The sequence below is a fragment of the Lynx canadensis genome, chromosome D3, assembly GCF_007474595.2.
Source record: "Lynx canadensis isolate LIC74 chromosome D3, mLynCan4.pri.v2, whole genome shotgun sequence".
Classification (NCBI taxonomy): domain Eukaryota; kingdom Metazoa; phylum Chordata; class Mammalia; order Carnivora; family Felidae; genus Lynx; species Lynx canadensis.
Window position 1 is genome coordinate 18,649,952 of NC_044314.2, and position 20,909 is coordinate 18,670,860.

The window sequence follows — 20,909 nt, forward strand, 5'->3', positions numbered from 1 at the left end:
TCCTATTAAGAGTTTTATTCTTTTAAATTAAAAAAAATTTTTTTTATCTATTTATTTATTTTTTTAAAGTAAACTCTACCCCCCAATGTGGGGCGGGGCTTGAACTCATGACTCTGAGATCAAGAGTCACATGCTTTACCGACTAAGCCAGCCAGGTGACTCAAGAGTTCTCTCTTTTTTTTTAAAGTTTATTTATATTTATTTTGAGGGAGAGGGAGAGCGGGAGAGAGAGCAAGGAAGGGGGAGGGAAGGCGGGGGGGGAGGCAGGGAAAGAGAGAGAGAGAGAGAGAGAGAGAGAGAGAGAGAATCCCAAACAGACTTCACACTGCCAGTGCAGAGCCGGACGTGGGGCTCAAACCCACAGACCGTAAGATCATGACCTGAACTGAAACCAAGAGTCAGATGCCCAACTGACTGAGCTACCCACACACTCCTCAAGAGTTTTATTCTTAAACTTTTTTTAAATGTTCATTTATTTTTGAGAGAGAGACAGAGACAGATACAAGCAGGGAAGAGACAGAGAGAGAGGAGACCCAGAATCCAAAGCAGTCTCCAGGCTCTGAGCTGTCAGCACAGAGCCCAACTCAGGGCTTGAACTCATGAACCGTGAGACCATGACCTGAGCCAAAGTCAGACGCTTAACCGACTGAGCTACCCAGGAGCCCCAAGAATTTTATTCCTAAAACAAGACTAAAGTCTCTTTTGAGCTCAGAAACTCGAACCTTCAAAGATGACTATTAGCCATCTCAACCACTACCATTTCCTGAACACTTAAAATGTCATGACACTAAATATCTTACATACGTTAGCTCAACTAATCCTCAAGAAGACCTAAAATTATTCCCGTTTTACAGGTAAGGACACTCGTTTAAAGAGGTTGGTTGCCTTCCTAAGACTAAAACCCTGTGCTCAGGGAGGATGATAGCCTTCTTGTTATCTCAGGGATGAATTTCAATTAGTCAGTCATGAGAATTCTGTTTACTTTGCCAGCAACAGGTTTAAAAATGGGCATGTGATACAATTCTGGTCAATTGAGACACAAGGTTTTCTCAGGGGGGGTATTTACTTTAAAAGTTTCTCCTTACTGCCTGTGGATGGTATTCTCTGCATAGGTGGTTAGGTCTGTGGTGGCCGTCTAGCCTAAGACCAACACACCGAATGCAGCAAAACAGAGAGACGGAAAGACTGGGGTCCCTGACCATACCACTGAGCTGCTCACTTTACCAGCTACTTCTGGATGTCTTCTTATACAAAATAGTAAGTTCTTTAAATTAAGGCCTCTTTTGAGTCGCCTGGGTGGCTCAGTCGGTTAAGCGTACAACTTTGGCTCATGTCATGATCTCACAGTTTGTGAGTTCAAGCCCCAGGTAGGGCTCTGTGCTGACAGCCTGGAGCCTGCTTTGGATTCTGTGTCTCCCTCTCTCCCTACCTACCTCTCTCCTGACTCACAAGTGCTCGCTTGCACACTCTCTCTCTCTCAAAAATGAATAAACGTTAAAAAAAATAAATCATCTTTTGTGGCTGCTATTACTTTGTAGATGAAATATCCTATTAAATATTTCCAACAATTCCACAAGTCCTTTACTTTAAAAATTCCTCTCTATGCCTAACCTAAATCTTTTTTTTTTTTTTTAAGGATTTTAAAGTAATCTCCACACCCAACATGGGGCTCGAACCCTCAACCCCGAGATTAAGGGCCACGTGCTCCAACTGGGCCAGTCAGATACCTCCTAAATCTTTATCTTACATGACTATCTTCTGCACCAGTTTATACGCAGCCCATCCCTTTCTGAATTTTTTTTTTACCAGAAAATGTGGCTTTTACTTTTTCATTATGGCATCACTTTATATTGTAATTTAGTATATATACTTAAGTGTATATACTATATATGCTGACTTTGAGAAGGGTAGATACTGTATTTTAAGGCTTATCAGAATCTACTTATTCTCTATCATGCTTCCTACCCCTTCTCTTCACTTGGCCACCACAGATTCCCTTTAAGTCCCGATCAACTGTTGCCTGAACCTTCACTGAGGCCTCACAGAACAAACTTTCTTCATTTCATCCTCTGTAGCCGTGAACTTCCAAAATGGAGTATGTGATCCGGCTGCCTTCAAACCCTTCCGACGGTCCCTCTGGATGTGCCACTATGCATTCAGCATAGTACTGACTCTAAAGACATTTAGATTAGTCACTAGCATTGAAAAACCGGGAGAGTTTTAAATAAAAATCTGTATTTTCAGCTCTCTTGAAAAGTCAGAAGATAAGGCAACACTAGGTCCACAATTCCACATGGCACCACTGACAGGAACTGAGCTGCAGCCGATCTGTCTACACAGGCGCCACAGCAGCCCCCCCTCCCAGTTCTATCCCTACTGTTCAAGGAGAATAGCCCGTAGCATTTTACTAAAGGCTTACACTGCTGTTTTCCAGAGAGTAGTGTTAAAAAGATAAACATTTCTGGGGCACCTGGGTGGCTCAGTCGGCTAAGCGTCCTTCGACTCACATCATGATCTCACAGTTGTGAGCTCCAGCTCTGCATTTGGGCTCTGCGCTGGGGGCATGGAGCCTGCTTAAGACTCTCTCTCTCTCTGGCCCTCCCTCTACCCCTCCTCTACCTGCACATGCTCTCTCTCAAAATAAATAAACAAACCCGCTCTTAAAAAAAATGATAAACATTCTTTGGAAAAGTGCTATCAACCATGGAAAAATGAAAGGTAAACCAAGTGGGCTTACTTTGTTCTATTAATTCATGCTCCCTGCCTTACCTGTGTAGGCTTCTGAGTTTGTCTCTGCTGACCTATGACACTGAGACTACGGAGCAATCCATCTAGGAAAGGCCTCCCACCATGTCACCCCTCCTCCCCGCTGGCTTTCTCTCTCTTCCCTTCTCATTTCCACACTCCCTTGCAGGCAGCCTCTGCTCCCAGCACAGCCCAAACCCTAAAGTTCCTGGGATGCACATAGGCTAAAGAATGCCTCTGCACTACTACTGATGTTTCATCCTCTCTCCGAAAAGTTTTCTTCCTCCACGTGTGCCTACGGAACAGCTACTCAAGATGCAACTCAAATGTCACCTTCTTCAGGAACCTTTTGCTGTTCTTGTTTCCTACCTCCACGGGACTCACCCTTTCCTACCTTGTGGTCTGTCACCCTCTGTGGGGGCTCCGAAACCCTTGACTGCACTCACTCGTTTCATCTCTGTCATCTCTGCTGGGTTGGAAATACCTCGCCCACAGGAGTGGTCATTCATTCCCTTCTGCATTCCATAGTGTCACGTAAATACTTCTGGGCACCGTGCAACAGAATGTCTCTCAAATGACCTTGACTTTACTGACTCTTGGCATTAACCAATACACTCTATTCCCTCTGTAAAGCATCCTGATGCCCACTCCCTGAGGAATGCCAGCAGGCAACAGGCTCACTCACCACTGCTCCCCCAAGGTGGGCGCTCTTTGACCTGGAGTTAACCAAAGCCATGGTAGTTGTGCCTGTCAACGTAAATAGGCAGGTGAATTAAATATCAGATGAAATTATAAAATACCAGGGGAAGATGGCTCTAGAAGGACACACACATAGACACACTCATGAAATTAGGTGTGAGACAAATGCACAAGACCAGGCAAAGTATAAACATCTAGGATTATACTCTGAGACTGCTTAAAAAAAAATTTTTTTTAATGTTTATTTTTGAGAGAGAGAGAGAGAGAGAGAGAGGGAGGGAGAGAGAGCACATGTGCGCGCAAGAGTGGGGGTGGGGCAGAGACAGAGAGGGAGACACAGAATCCGAAATAGGTTTCAGGCTCTGAGCTGTCAGCACAGAGCCTGACGTGGGGCTCGAACTTGGGAATGGTGAAGTCATGACCTGTGCCGAAGTCGAAGTCGGATGCTTAACTGACTGAGCCACCCAGGCGTCTCTGATACTCTGAGACTGCTTTACATGTATCTTTAATTTCTCAACTTACTTAAACAGAAGATGGCATGGCTCAGGAAGAATGTTCTAGAACTATAATCAGTGGTCCAATTATAGAAAGGAAAAGCGTTGGTCTCACATCAAGAGAAGAAAAATAAAATTATCTTGACAGGATTTAAATTAAAATGAAATGTTTAAGATACATATAATTTTACATGATTCCACACTTGAGCAACATTTTTGATTAACTGAGCAACTTCTGGGGCTGACTCTGCTAGATCCAGGGGCTTTTATGTACCTCCTCTGACCTCCTCCCCCACTCAGATGTGAACTCCATCAGGAGCTCTATTTAAGATAGGAGCTACCAAATTTTGACAGAAAGCTCATTTAAATCATCAACATCTATTTAGAACCTATCATGAGCTATAGAGGCATGTCCTCATATGTGTTTTAGAGTACTTATGGATCACATTTATTGCATGGTTACTACATGCCAGTCCTTGTTCTAAGTACCTTATATATCAAGAGTGGACACAAAGACTACAAAGCAATGCATCCAGAATGAATTCAATGATCTGTGACTCACCTAATATTTTCTAATTTTATATACTAAGTATACATGGGATATCTAAATACCTGAACACATATACATATATACATACACATGTGCACTTTCATTTTTTTTTTTATGTGTTAAGAGGAAAAAGAGACAGCTAGCAAGGAAATTGAATGGCATTTAGAAATGTAGATAAAACGTGAATTTGAGATTAAAAATAAACTTTAGTCTAAGCTTGTACAAGGATGTTGAAATGCTTGTAACAACTCTGCTGGGCTTGTAAACAGAATTCTCTGACTGATGTATTTCCAACTACAGATAATACCAAGTATTTTAATTTTCCTTCTTGGTGCAAAAATCCTGAATGCCACCATTCAAAGTGTAACACAGATATAAGAAATACTCAGCGAGTGATAAGAGGAGATAAACAACAGAAACACACACAGTCAGTTCAAAATATTCTTCAAAAATGTTTAAACTTCCAGAATAAATGATGGCCTGATTTCAAGCACTGCTCCAGATATCTGTTTCTCTTCCTAGAGATTCTTCTCTAAATAACATTTCACTTTCAAAACAGGAAGCTTGTTAGGTAATTCTTCAACACGATGTCGGGAAGCCATTGTCTTCCCCAACCATTCATCTTACTATCACCCCCGATGCCATATTTCTGGTTGCACCTGCCATAAAACCAGCTGCTGAAAAGAGCAGGAAGAAAATACCTAAAATGTCACAGTCTGACTAAGTACTGTAGTCAATTGTCACTGCAATTTTTGCAATCACCACATAAGTGCCCTTGATGTATAAGCGTTATAGACTTCTGCTCAGTGAAAACTGTGCCCGAAGCTTCAAAACTCTGCCTTAAAGAAACATCAATCTTACTGTCCACCAGATCCCTAAGGTCCATAGCTCTTTCTAACTACTAGTAAAATCTTTGTTATTTTTAGAGAGAAGAACATATTGTTTTCCAAACTTCTATTAATATAGGTATGTTTGCTGACAGTTTTGTTAAGTCTTGAATATTAGCTTTCTTTTGATATATAGTAGCCTTAGATTGCTTGCCAAAATTAAACGTATTAGAGAGAATTATATGGTTTATTTTCATTAGAGTGCTTTAAATCTCATGCTGAAAACATTTTCATATCTTGCCAAGCCCCCTTTTAAAAATATTATTTATGGAAAAATATTCTTTTATGGAAATAAAATATTATTTATGGAGAAAGCCAGCATTCAGTTGTTTCTTTAACACTTTGCTAACAGCATATAACTTTACAAAATCTGTTACTGACTTAGTATTTAATAAGTCACAGATAAAGGGTGTCTCTACTGATCTACTGGAAAAACTGTTTTCACATAAGATTTATGCAATTCCAGGTGTAATGCTAATCTGAAAATTGCTATAACATGAACCATTCACATAATCTGGGACAAAGCTTTTGGCTTTACATAAGCAAGCTTCCCTTAAGCTTTCTTCTTCCTCTGGGCTTTGCAGATGTTGTAAATTATGCAGAATTATGCCTTCTGCCTGGCATAATGTCCCTTCCCTTTCCTCTTTTCTAATTGCTAATGGCTCAATTCAGATGCCCTCTCCTTTAGAGAACCCTTCCAGACCATTCTCCCGAGATTCCTAAGCAAGTCTGGGCTAGCGTGCCTCTTATGTTCTCCCACAGCATTCTAGATTGCCCTGCTAGAAAGCATGATCACAGTATTTCAATTATGGGCTTATGTCTTATCTTACATACCAAATCATAAACTCCTTGAGGGTAGGAACAGTTCGTATTTATTTTGTTGCTATCTTGCTTATAATATGGTATCTGGTACAGAGAAGAGCCATCATAAAATTTTTTAATTTTAACTTTATTTTTGTATCATACTTTAAAAGATAAGATGAATGATAACTCCTCAATAAATGGATAAATTGTCTGTTGAATAGGATGACAAATACAAGAGCCAAAACACACAAACTGTGAGGTTTCATTTTTTATAAGAATAATTGTGGTTCAAGAGTCATTCTGTTTGTTATTCACAGGAATATTAGGGAGGGTGTGAAAAACTAATGCCCATCAACTGTGGGCAGTTTCAAGTTTCAGAGCATTCTGGCAATCAGATGCAGAAATCTTCTGACTTAGTACTCTACAACCAGGAATTTACTCTAACGTATTAGATAGGCATGAAAAGTTATATAAATTAGGCCATTCAATGCAACACTGTTTGTAATGGTGAGAAAGGCAGGGTAGAGAGCTTAAATGTTAACTGATAAAGGACTGGTCAATGGCATCTCCTACATCTGTGTTTTGGAATACTATGCAGTCATCCAAACCGATTAAAACAGCCCTTTGCACTTAATGTGTCCAATGCTGACGTCCTGAACTTCATTCCTACTCCCAGCCTGCTTTTCTCCCGGTTGTTACGGCATCATAATCCATCTGTAAGAGCTGCTCATGGCTCACACCTGGATCACCCTGAATTCTTCTGTCTCACCCCCGCCTCCCCCCTTAACAGCCCCACACCGCACCTACATGTGAACAATCACCAAAACCTGGTGGCTCTCCTTCGTCTTTCCACTTTTCTCCGTTCCCACTGCAACAACTCGACTCCCACCTCAGCAGCAAGCAATCAATCTTTTAAAATAAAAATGGATCACACCGATTCCAATTTTTAGAACCTATCTTACAGAGAGAAAGGTATTGGTGTATAAAGACATATATTCAAAGATGTTTACTGCATCCTTGTTTGTAAGAACGCGAAGCTGGATTCAATTTGAATATTTCATCAACAGAAAAACAGTTAAAGTATTTTACATTTTATAAGGAACATGCTAGATTAATGTTTGTCACCTGGGAATTCTGGCTATGATGCACTAAGATTTTTTTTTTAACTTGCAGAGTAGTGTATTTCCTATGAATCCAATGTTGTGAAATAAAGAACAAAAGCATTCCAAAAACAACAAATACAAAATAATTTTAAAATACAGATCATATAATTTCCCTGCTTAAAATTTGCTGAAGGCATTTCATCATACTAGAATAAAATCTGAGATCCCCACCTTGGCCTTCTGGATTGGAATTCTTCCTTTCCTATCCCATGCCATCTCAAATCTATCTTCTACTTGCTCACAAAATCAGTGCCCTCTGCGCTTGCCTTTTCTCTGTTCCCCAAACTTTTCAATGTTCAAACCTTACTCTCTATACTACCTGCTCCGTATAATGCCCTTCTTCTAGATGGTGGCACAGTCTGAGGTTAAATGCCATCCCCTCAATGTGCTCACCCCTGAGTCCCTAAAGCGGTACCCAGTCATCCCACTGTATTATCATACCACTACCTGATATTTCCTTGTTAGTTTCTTACTTGTCTCCTCTCCTCTCACTAGAACAGAAGCTAGTTGAGGGCAGTATGCCTGTTTTATTTACAGCTAAAAGTAGGCATTCATTACATACTTGCTATTATTGAAGGAGATATACGGACTCACAGGAAGAGATAAAACATTGTTAAGTACAAAAAAAAAGCAGGCTGCAGGAAACTATTATACTGGGGAAGAGGGAGGGAATAATATTATTTGTCTATTACAGAAACAAGACTCAAAGTATTCAAACAGCTAAAACAGGAATTAACTCTAAACTACAGGTAACAGTAGACTTTAACTTTCCGCTTTAAATATTTTGTTACTGCTTCAGGTTATTTTTTAAATGAACACGAATTACATTTATAATTGAAAGAAGCAATCAATATAATTCATTTTGGGAAAAAATGGAATGCCAGAGAAAAAAGCAGGTAGACTTCCTCTTTCACCAGCTGCCACACATCTTCCTCTTCTCTTGTTCTCATGTAAATGCTAATCGTTCAAACACTGTATCTAGACTTCTCAAGGAGAGGATGGAAATTATCCAAATTACTCAATTCTGACTGGCTAGGTATCAGCAGATTATTGTCAAAGAACACAAAATACTTGGGAATGCAAGTTGGTGCAGACACTATGGAGGTTCCTCAAAAAACTAAAAATAGAACTACCCTACGACCCAGCAATTGCACTACTAGGTATTTATCCAAGGGATACAGGTGTGCTGTTTCGAAGGGGCACGTGCACCCCCATGTTTAGAGCAGCACTATCAATAACAGCCAAAGTATGGAAAGAGCCCAAATGTCCATCGATGGATGAATGGATAAAGAAGATGTGGGATATATATATACAATGGAGTATTACTCGGCAATCAAAAAGAATGAAATCTTGCCATTTGCAACTACGTGGATGGAACTGGAGGGTATTATGCTAAGTGAAATTAGTCAGAGAAAGACAAATATCATATGAGTTCACTCATATGAGGACTTATGAGACAAAACAGATGAACATAAGGGAAGGGAAACAAAAATAATATAAAAACAGGGAGGGGGACAAAGCATAAGAGACTCATAAATATGGAGAACAAACAGAAGGTTACTGGAGGAAGTGTGGGAGGGAGGATGGGCTAAACGGATAAGGGGCATTAAGGAATCTACTCCTGAAATCATTGTTGCACTATATACTAACTAATTTGGATGTAAATTTAAAAAAATTAAATAAAAAAAAAAAAAAAAAAAAAAAAAAGAAAAAAGAAAACAAAATACTTCCATCAGAGAGAGGAAAAAAAAAAAAAAAAACTTATGGGAAGCTTCATGCTGGCAAAAAGAAGAAACCGAATCAGGCATTGGCTATAGCCTGCCAGATCCAGAGAGGAAGCAGAATAAAAAATTTTACACCAACTTGAGACCTAATAAAAACTAGTTAAGATTCTAACGACAGTTTTCTTTTGAGTTATGAAAGCAGCCACCCACGTATGGATCATAAAAATGGCTTGTGGTTTACATAAAAAGGTTAAGTTTATAAAGGAACTAGACTGAATTTCAATAGATAAGTGACAAAGGGATAAGGAACACATCATATGCAAATGAGGGAGAATGAGAACACTCACCACCACTCCTGTTGAAACCGAGAGAAACTACAAAAAAATTATGCTAACAAGTGAGAAACTGAAAATAATAATAATCAAATGGCTGAATTACTGACTTCATCTTTTATGTCTTAAAAAGGATGAAGAAAACAGATGTGGAAAATTACATAGTAATAAAGTTCTTAAAAACAAATCCAGTGGTGATTAATAGAAGACTTTAAACATACGCAATCAGATGGGCCAAAAACTGAGCTATGCTGGCAGCTGAGAATAGTATATTTAAAAATTGGCCTAAAATTACTTTACTTGAGAAGATTCTTATATAGCAGTAACACTAAAAGTAGTATTTGTAATGATTTTTAAAAAATCATTGAAAAAAAGTATATCAGTAGGACAACAGATTAATGGTATGGAAAATCAGGATAAACAGAAGGACAACTATTAAATGGATGAGGACAGATCAGTCAATGGTGAAATCTGCTAATTACTTGGCTTGATATTCCATTCACTCTACTTGCAAGATTAATCAAGTAGTCCTGGAAACAGCAGCAAAGAAAATCGTAAGAAAGAAATTGTAATAGATTTACTTGGTATGAAGTTTAACGTACAACAGCAGGAGTGAACAGAATGAGGCTGACTGATTATTTAACTAATGACTAAATAATAATTATGATGGTAACAGTTTTTAAGCCCTTACTATTGGCTGACATTTGCTTTATATATATTCTTTTAATCTTTACAACACAATGTTATGAGAGTTATTATGTCCATTTTATAGGCAAAAAATAAAAACCCTAAAGCATAAAGAATTTAAGTACCTTGCTCAGGCCTCAAAGCTAATAAGGGCTGAGCAAGGATTCAAACCCAAGTCAGTCTGCCTCCAGAATCTGCTCTAATACTGCTATTAGACATAGATATATAACTTGCTAATTAATTTTAATATCAAATTTGGCAGGTCACAAATGCTATTAAAGAAATAATTATAATTTATCCCAACCAGAAATATGGTAGAAGTAAAGAATTTGAGAAGGCCATATAGATTTATGGGGGTGTAAGGAATTCAAAGGAAGGTCAAAGGAAAATAAATTTCGATAGAAACGTTAATGAAAACAGGGCCAATTTTCATTATGTTAATGTGGATTATCCTCAGCATTTTTGTTAACCAGCAGCACTTCACCTATAAATATACAGCAACTGTACACCTGTATATATTCAGTGAAATCAGACATTTCAATATAATCTAAAGAGAAGTGTAATGGGAAAGGGGCGTTTCTTGAAATCTTTACTGTGTTTGCAACAGATCATCCTACAGATATTTTTGAATGCTTTCCTACGTACCCTGGGAGAGGACCAAGACAGGGGACAGCACGGCACAGTGTTATTGAATAAAACGCAGCTCAGAGGAGGAGGGGATTATGTATGACAATCAAGGCCAGAATCTCAAAGACCTTGAAGCACACAGGTCAAGGGCCTAATTTAGGTTGTTAGCAGAAGAAAAGGTAGATTTCAGGTATATTGCTAAGAAAAGTTGACTGAGCTCAGTGACTGGGTATGAATGGGTGAAGGACAAGGAATAGGAATTGTGATATCATTATATAATTGGGCCCTTAACAGAAAAAGGCAGGTTAGGAAAGAAGCAGGTAGAATGTAGCCTTGGAGAGATTTTCTAAAACACTGAATCTGAAACAATGACAAGAAGCGAAATGGAAATGTCTAGCAGATAAAAGCCTTAGGGCTGGAGTTTAGGCTGAGCCCAGGCTGTGGACCTGATCTGTCTCACCTGCTAAGAGGAAGAGTCAATGATAATGTATGGATTCTTAGCCAAAGTCAGGAAAAAGAACAGGTGAGGGAAGAAACTCAGGCTCTGGGCAGTAGAGCAGTAAGAAGTAACATCAGTGGTTGGGGGCATCTGACTGGCTCAGTTGGTTACACGTCTGGCTCTTGGTTTTGGCTCACATCATGATCTCATGGTTTGTGAGCTCAAGCTCCATGTTGGGCACGCTGACAGTTCAGTGCCTGCTTAGAACTCATTCTCCCTCCCTCTCTCTCTGCCCCACCTGTCTCAAAATAAATAAATATTTAAAAATTTATATATGTAAAAAATTAACATTAGGATACCCCAAGACATTAAGAAAACCAGCTAAGGCTACAATAAAATGAAAAATCAAGATAAGTGATAGAGCTGTGGAAGTCAAAAGACAGAATGTGAGAAGAGGCACCCCTTGGTCCTGGTGTGGACCAGAGAACCCCAGTGATGTCTGAGTATGTGGTTTCAGCGGCTCTGCAAAGGTGGAAGCTAGAAGGTGTGGGGCGAAGGAGGAGCTACAGGCCAGTCATTCAATATGTACACTAGTGAGAGAAAGGACAGGAGCAAATAGTAGCTACAGAAAGGATTACAAAATGCATTTTTTAAAAGGAGTCGGTAAAGGCGGATTCACCAAGACACATACAGGTACTTTTCATGACTCATAACAAAGAGGTTCTCTGGGCTATTTCTGAAAAAATATCCTATCCGATATCCCTTAGAAACAACAAGTAGAGGAAGGAGGGAGGGAGGGTTTCTGACATACCAGGATATAATTATGCCTAAGATTACAAATACATTTTTAATATAATTAAGGATACTTTATTTTTATTTACCACATCATACAATGTTTCTTACTATATTTTTTACTCCTAAGACCCACGGTGTTTTATTTGATCAACATGTATTTTATTATGCATCCACTATGTTCTTTTTAAAAAAATTTTTTTAATGTTTATTTTTGAGAGAGAGAGAGAGACAGAGTACAAGCGGGGGAAGGGCAGAGAGAGAGACGGAGACAGAATCCGAAACAGGTTCTGGGCTCCACGCCATCAGCACAGAGCCCGACGCGGGGCTCGAACTCATGAACCGTGAGATCATGACCTGAGCTGAAGTCGGCCGCTTAACCAACTGAGTCACCCAGGCACCCCCATCCACTGTGTTCTAGACACTAAAAAATGAGCTTCAAAAATGAGGTGGTTTTTTTTTTTTTTTCCAAAAATGAGTTCTTGAAGGAACTTAAACTTTTCCATAATAAAATTCTTATAAGATTTAGATGATTTCTGCCATACTTTCTGCCACAGGTCACTGCCTTTTTTCTAACACTATGGCCAAAGAAAGTAAGTATCTGGATTTACCCGAGTGGATCAGATACGTCCAAGTGACACTGTGAGAACTTCCTGAGGGAAACTAGCTAACAGGTACCTCGGAGAAACTGGCACAGAGCCAGCAGTTATTTATCACAAAGGATGTGTCTCAAAAAGATTGGCGAGTCAGTGAGACATAATATCAAGTCTGCCAAACCAAAGGCAGATATTGCCAGAGGGAGGATTTTCATCGCTGATTTAACCACACACAAACCTGTAGCTCTAAGCATCCACGGAACTTCGTTAGCCTGCTTATCGAGAACGCTGCCTACCAACAAAATTTAAGTACTTCCTAGGGAGGTACGTTTCTTTTTCTTTAATTAAGCAAAAGTCGAGTCAGGTATATTCCTAACTTGCTAGCGCTTGTCAGGTAAAAACGTAGTCAGCACCACAGCAGGATTTTTAACATCAAAGTTCTGATTTCCATCGTCAGCCGAGAGTCGGCCTAACACCACCGGCAAGCGCTGCCTTTAGGAAGGAAATCCACGCATGGCCTCTGGCGCTCTGCTTCCCTGGTCCACCAGCGAGGAGTGTGAACTAGCCCCAGAGTCCACAAACACCCTGATGTTTCAAGTGACCTTGCGTGTTGTCTAAAGTTAATGCAACTTAACTGCAACGGGATGGGTTTCCAAGTTTCTGTGAATATTATGACAACAACCAGCACTTACTAAACTAACGGCCTGGCGGGCACCGTGCTAACAATTTCACATCAATTACACAATTAACTTGTCACAGTAACAGGCACTATTTCTATCACGGCTGGCGGTGAGGAAACTTCAGCTCGGAGAGGTTTAAGAAACTTCCCTGAGGTTATGAGACGCGTAAGTGGTGATGGGCTTCAAGCCACACGGTTTCTAATTATTCTTCTCTGATGTATTACAGTCCAGTGTTTCCACTGACTTGGCAGTTACATGACTTAACCCTCCCTCCTCAGTTAGCCAAGGCGCAGGTCAGCAAGCTTTTTCTGTAAAGGGCCAGCTAGTAAATATTTTCGGCTTTGCGGACTACACAGTATATGGTCTTCAGTGGCTACAACAACTCAGTTCCGCTCTTGCAGTGCGACAGCAACACAGACAACGAGCAAGTCGTCCAAGCAACCAGTGTGGTTGTGTCCCAGTAGAACATTTACTGAAACAGGGCAGGCAGATCTGGGCAAGAGTTACACTGAAGTCAAATTCACGCTCCAGACAGATATGCATATTTATTCTGTGGCTTTGTATAATCTTCCATTATGTTTGGGGAGAACAAGTCGAGAGAAAATGGACTTAAAAAAACAAAAACAAACACAAAACAGCAGCAGCCAATGCCAAAAGGTAAGGGACAGAGACTTAGTGTTTCTGTTCTATCCTTTACCAAGCAACGGAGTGACAATGACAGGGACCCTACACATTCCTCCTCCACTCCCTCACAGGCATGGGTCCTCTGCTTCCACTGGGCCCATGGATGTCCCCTCAGAGTCTGGCACCCTGCCCAGGTCACAGCACATCTTCCCATCAGCTGTGACTCTCCCTGTATAGTGGTTATATAAGCCTTACCGTCCTGCAAAATCGGAACCCTACCCTTAGAGTCTAGTGAACTTTCTAGTTATCCTCTCTACATGTTTTATGTCATATCTCTGTGTCTTCACTCATGCTAGGGAAACCGTCCCCCTCTCTGTGTCACCTGATGCGGAGAGCTAATTCGAGAAATACGTTACCACGTATTCCCAGTTCAAAACTCCTAGTCCTTGGATTCACTCCTAAGAAGACATCATTTCTGAACATGACAAGTATACTTGTGTATTCTGTTTCAACTGTTGACTCACTGATTTCAAATACTACAACACTGACACCATAAAAGAGTTATGAGAATCCCCGAAGTGTCATTGTCACTGGATATAACTGGTCACTGGCTAAAGCAGTGAAGACTGAGTTTAGAGATTTAGCTTCGTTTTCATGTTCTGAGTGATTAGAAGAAAGGGTAACCTTTATTTCCATACAGAGCTGGGAGGTAACCGTTATTCAATCATACAACACTAATGATCATTTGGGGTATCAAGAAGCTAAGTAGGAAAAACATCATGGGGGCACTAAAATGTCTAAATGTACTAAATATACTGCTTGGTATTCTGTCTCTCTCTCCGCCTCTCCCTCACTTGCTCGCTATATCTTTCTCAATATAAATAAAAATTTTAAAAAACTTAAAAAAAAAAGTGTTCAACATTCCAGTCGTCTCCCCTAAACTTGTCTGACCCTGAAACTCTCCCCCCCCTAACATCTGTTACCATTTCTTAGAACCACGGTTTCATGAAAAGCAACCAGGGAAGCTTTTGGAGAATAAATTAAATGCTGATTAAATTTAAGAGGCAGTTTAAAATTTTAGCTATAGCCTTATGAATTTCTTCATAATACAGTTGAAATTCCTAATACAGTTGAATATAATTCCTAATATGGTGGAATAGATCAGCACTGATAAATGCTACAATGAAACATAGGAAGTTATGACTTGGAACTATTTATCAATGAGCACTATAAATTTACCATAATCACCGGGGAGCTTAGCCTTGGTTTTGCCATTTGCTAATAGTATGATCTCTGGGATAAACAGATTTAAAGTCTCAGAGTTTTGATTCACCTCTATCTAGAGCAGGGCCAGATGTGCCCTGTCTAACCAACTGGCACATTTTGAGAATCCAGTGATCGAGATGAAAAACGAAATCATGAACGATTCTTCATCAGCAATAAAGTGTTATAAAAGTATATAAGGAGTTATAAAAGTATAAAAAATAACATTATCTCATCAGTCTCACTTTTATAGAGCCACACTCAATGCTGTTGTGGTTTTCTTCTTCTCTTAAACTCTGGCTGGAATGTTGTCTTATAATTGCCAAATATCTGGTTTCACTTGGGAAATTAATTTTTGGTTAGTTATTAATCAAAATAATGTATCATCCAGAGTTTCTCAGACAACACATGGCAAAAATAGGAGAATCAGAAAACTCTGTTTGAAAGAAAAGATTTACCGCCAAAGACCTGGTGAGCAGGACCACCTTTCTCTGGGCTCTGTTAGGAACCCATCTGTGGCCGCCCTTCGTCGCCAGTGAATAAAGACAGTAGGGCTCTATATTCTCTGAGTCCTTCATTAAACTATTGATCCCTTTGGCATTATCCATAATGTTCCAGCAGCTCAGCATGTCAACTGGTGAAGCGCTAGTCTCCCACTCCTTTCAATAACTTCCACACTTTATGGAGAGGAAGTCGCAATGATTTATTTACCTGACATTTTCCAGTCCGGATGTCGTACAGGGCCACTGAACCGTGGCGAGCTCCAACGGCTATTCTGTGATTCCGCTCATAATAGCTGACCATGTAGAACCTGGATTGAACATTTTAACAACAACACAAACAAAAACAAACAAACAAAAAAAACCAGGTGAGATAACCTGGAGGTGGAAGTGGGCTCTGACATATATTTTTAAATCAACAGATAATTAATACACTGAGATTTTTCAAAACTGTTGCACTTTAGTGGCTCTTAAAATCAACTGAAAGCGGGGCGCCTGGGTGGCGCAGTCGGTTAAGCGTCCGACTTCAGCCAGGTCACGATCTCGCGGTCCGTGAGTTCGAGCCCCGCGTCAGGCTCTGGGCTGATGGCTCGGAGCCTGGAGCCTGTTTCCGATTCTGTGTCTCCCTCTCTCTCTGCCCCTCCCCCGTTCATGCTCTGTCTCTCTCTGTCCCAAAAATAAATAAACGTTGAAAAAAAAAAAATAAAATCAACTGAAAGAAAAATGATGTGGAATACCACTTAGTCCCGTTAATAATTACTGGCAGGAAAAGACAACTTCATCATTACAAACACCCTTGAATTTTCAAACGATAAACAGGGTCAAATACAAACGAGATTTAATATGGAAACTCAGTTCTGCTGGAGTAACTATTATGCAAATACTTCTATTCGAACAGAAACAGAAAAGATGAAAAGGCGTGCATATTCAATCTGATTATGTTCTCACATTTTATTAGAGTATTAAGCAGTGAAATATTCTTTCTAGCAGAACAATCATAAAAAGCTACATAAATGTTATGCTTAAGTTGATATCAATAATTTAGAATGAAATTAGTAAGTCAGCCACAAGAAAAAGTTATCTGGCAAGTTCCATAGATCTTCCACATTTGCCAGTTTATCTAAATGAGAGCTACGAGTACAGTAGTGTAAGTAAGCATATTTGGTACTTATTTGGCATTACATGAAAAGCAAGCTTAGGGAGGATGATTTGAAGGTTATAATAGGCTGATTTACTTTTATTTCTTTTTTGCTAAATTAATTTTCTCAACTGAATTAGGTATCTGAACTCCGGATCTATGCTTTGCCATAATGATTTCATGACCATATGGCTGGAGCCTGGGAAGATACGAATAAAAATTATTACAAGTATAAATAAGGTATGATTTTATATCCCCAAAGAGTTTTCAATATACTCAGTATGAGTTGCCCAGATGAACAAGTGGCTTACCCTAAATATTTATGATATTACACAATTCTACCACACAACTGTTGCCTTTTTTCTCTTTGATGTCATACTACCAAGCTAACTTTTCCATTATTATCTTTTTAAAGATGGGACGGGGAGGTAAAACATGACAGCAAGGAAATTACTGCTCTAATGCTTTCTTGAAACTGAGTAAAATACTACCTGGCCATGCAACTACATTTCTGAGAGGCTGAGAGAGAGAAAGAGGTTTGAATGTGAGGATTTTGAAACCAGAGATATTCTGATAAAGCTGTTTGGGCATTCATTATGACATCCATCCACATTTCATAAATCTAGGAAACAAGATATTAAGTTTTAAAACTTTTTGTTTGGTACTTATTAGCAAGTAGTGGATTCAATAATACTTTCGTCCTATCCCTAAGCCTTACCCAGTGACACGACTTCTTTCCTTTCAGTGGAAAATTAATGTTTTTTTTTTTAGTCACACGAAAGACACTATATTGGGATGGCCTGCTGGTTTTGCTGGGCTCAGGTATGGGATGTCCTCTCTGTATACTGGCTTGAGAGAAGAAAGGGTACTGAAGGCTTCTGACACATATGAAGCTTCCCCACTATTAACTGATTAGTAAAAGGTTAGTTTCTCAAAGTTTTTCCTGTCTAAAGCATCATGTCACTCTACTTTATCAGAGAAGGTAGGAATCAGCATTCAAAATCCAATTTCTTAGAACTGAAAATAAAAATCTGAAGAGTTTAAAAACACTACTTTATTATTCAATAATTACAGTGGTTTAAGTACCGGGCATCACCATGTGTCTACACCTACATCTACACACTTAAGCACACACAATCTATTCCTTATTAGAGTAACATGGAACATAATATCTAACAAACGGCTTAAATATTCTGTGCCGGCTAATAGCCATAGGAAAATAAAATTTCCAGAAGTATTTTCAAAATCTATGATTAAACTTTGCACAGATGTAGTGGTAATATTGCCTAAATCTTTCTGCAGAACAGGACTATAATTATCTCTCAAAATTCTCCTCCTCAAAACAAACCTGTGGTAAAATACATTAGTGTGGACAAAATTTACTTAAACTAGAATCTTAAAAGTTTTTGTTACATTGGTCATCTTCTGTGCTCTGGATATCAACTTCATGTTTCTGTATCATCTATAAACACCACAATTTACGGAAGAAAAAAAAGGTCAAAATCTATTCCTGGTATGAAAGCTTTAGTTTGCCTGGAAAGGGCTATATGTTACAGGTCTGCATTTTCATTCTCTACAATTTACTGCTAGAGTAATACTTCTAAATGATATAACAGTTCTAGACAGTGAAGGTCTAATGGCACGTTTTTATCTCTGGATTTCTTGTTAAACTTTATACAGCGTCTCTTTTAAAAGAAGAAATACATGCAGTCACTTCATAAGTGTCTACTCTAGGGACTGGCTGCTGCAGTAGGCCTATCTCTGCCGAGGGTTTCCAGAATCCACCATACCCCTAGACTACTACTCTCCTGGAACCAGTTTTCTATTGAGGGCCTGTCAAGATCAAGGATAGTGAGATAGGCCTTATTTACCGCTACCCACAAAGATATCAATGGATTGAAGAGGAGGATCCGCTACAGTTTTTAAAATTATCCCAGCCGTGACCTGATCCTATGTGACAGTCTTAAATTCCTCCAAAATTTGGAAGGGGGGTGTTCTTAGAATAAGGACTCGTGTGTGTGGAGTCTTGTGAAATGGGATCTCAGTCTCCAGTTCCCTGCACTGATACCATGTCACTTGGGCAGCTTTCTTGGGTCACAACCTGGCGAGAGTCCCTTCATTATATTCAAATTAAAACAATGATCTCTGTTGCTTGGCCCATCACAAAGAAACTCGGCTAAGTTAGAGAATCCATTACCACCCAAGCATGTGAAAAAAGAATAAACTGGAATTCGGTAATGTTACAAAATGTATTTCTTGCTGGGGTTGGGTTGGTTACCGTCCCAGAAGTTTAGTTCCTGATACCCACACTTTCATCAGCGCCCACATGCGGCCGGGGACATCCTCTTCAACCATAAATCAAGTCACATGTCTTATGTTCACAACCATCCCTCAAGACTCTACATGATGTGGTCCCACCTCTCAGACGTCATCTGCTCTCCCCTTGCTCACTCTGCTCTAACTATACTGATCTCCTTGTACTTTCTTGAATATGCCAAGAGTGTTTCCACTTTGGAGCTTGAACACTTGCTGCTCCCTCTGCTTGAAAATCTCATCTGCCTGATGTCTCCATGGCTCAGATCATACAGTCACTTTGTTTATGTCTCTGTTCCAAGATGATCTTGACAAAGGAGAGCTTCATGGGGCATTCGACAAGATTGTCGAAGACAGCAGCCTTTCCTCCATTACTGTGTAGTCCAACATCCTATTTTTTCTTTATCTTTTGTTGAATGTATGAATACATAAATGTGGTCCAAACAAACAGTAAAAAGTCATGCAGTAAGAAGTTCAAACACTATGCCTATCCTTTGGGGACTAGTGTATAAACTGTGCTAAACATACTGGTTTTTTTTTTTTTTTTTTTTTTTATATATGAAATTTATTGACAAATTGGTTTCCATACAACACCCAGTGCTCATCCCAAAAGGTGCCCTCCTCAATACCCATCACCCACCCTCCCCTCCCTCCCACCCCCCATCAACCCTCAGTTTGTTCTCAGTTTTTAACAGTCTCTTATGCTTTGGCTCTCTCCCACTCTAACCTCTTTTTTTTTTTTTTCCTTCCCCTCCCCCATGGGTTCCTGTTAAGTTTCTCAGGATCCACATAAGAGTGAAACCATATGGTATCTGTCTTTCTCTGTATGGCTTATTTCACTTAGCATTACACTCTCCAGTTCCATCCACGTTGCTACAAAAGGCCATATTTCATTTTTTCTCATTGCCACATAGTATTCCATTGTGTATATATACCACAATTTCTTTATCCATTCATCAGTTGATGGACATTTAGGCTCTTTCCATAATTTGGCTATTGTTGAGAGTGCTGCTATGAACATTGGGGTACAAGTGCCCCTATGCATCAGTACTCCTGTATCCCTTGGATAGATTCCTAGCAGTGCTATTGCTGGGTCATAGGGTAGGTCTATTTTTAATTTTCTGAGGAACCTCCACACTGCTTTCCAGAGCGGCTGCACCAATTTGCATTCCCACCAACAGTGCAAGACGGTTCCCGTTTCTCCACATCCTCTCCAGCATCTATAGTCTCCTGATTTGTTCATTTTGGCCACTCTGACTGGCGTGAGGTGATACCTGAGTGTGGTTTTGATTTGTATTTCCCTGATAAGGAGCGACGCTGAACATCTTTTCATGTGCCTGTTGGCCATCTGGATGTCTTCTTTAGAGAAGTGTCTATTCATGTTTTCTGCCCATTTCTTCACTGGGTTATTTGTTTTTCGGGTGTGGAGTTTGGTGAGCTCTTTATAGATTTTAGATACTAGCCCTTTGTCCGATATGTCATTTGCAAATATCTTTTCCCATTCCGTTGGTTGCCTTTTAGTTTTGTTGGTTGTTTCCTTTGCTGTGCAGAAGCTTTTTATCTTCATAAGGTCCCAGTAATTCACTTTTGCTTTTAATTCCCTTGCCTTTGGGGATGTGTCGAGTAAGAGATTGCTACGGCTGAGGTCAGAGAGGTCTTTTCCTGCTTTCTCCTCTAAGGTTTTGATGGTTTCCTGTCTCACATTTAGGTCCTTTATCCATTTTGAGTTTATTTTTGTAAATGGTGTGAGAAAGTGGTCTAGTTTCAACCTTCTGCATGTTGCTGTCCAGTTCTCCCAGCACCATTTGTTAAAGAGACTGTCTTTTTTCCATTGGATGTTCTTTCCTGCTTT

At 39.7% G+C, this 20,909-nt stretch overlaps 1 protein-coding gene across 3 annotated transcripts in view; it reads right to left on the reverse strand.

Moving 5' to 3' along the window:
• The window catches only part of WDR7 (WD repeat domain 7), a 361,817-nt gene that overhangs the window by 56,018 nt on the left and 284,890 nt on the right, over positions 1–20,909 (reverse strand). For all 3 annotated transcript variants that reach the window (XM_030292358.2, XM_030292360.2, XM_030292357.2), the window contains one exon: positions 15,818–15,917. In XM_030292358.2, coding sequence (XP_030148218.1) covers positions 15,818–15,917 — 100 coding nt within the window. The remainder of the gene's footprint in view (positions 1–15,817; positions 15,918–20,909) is intronic.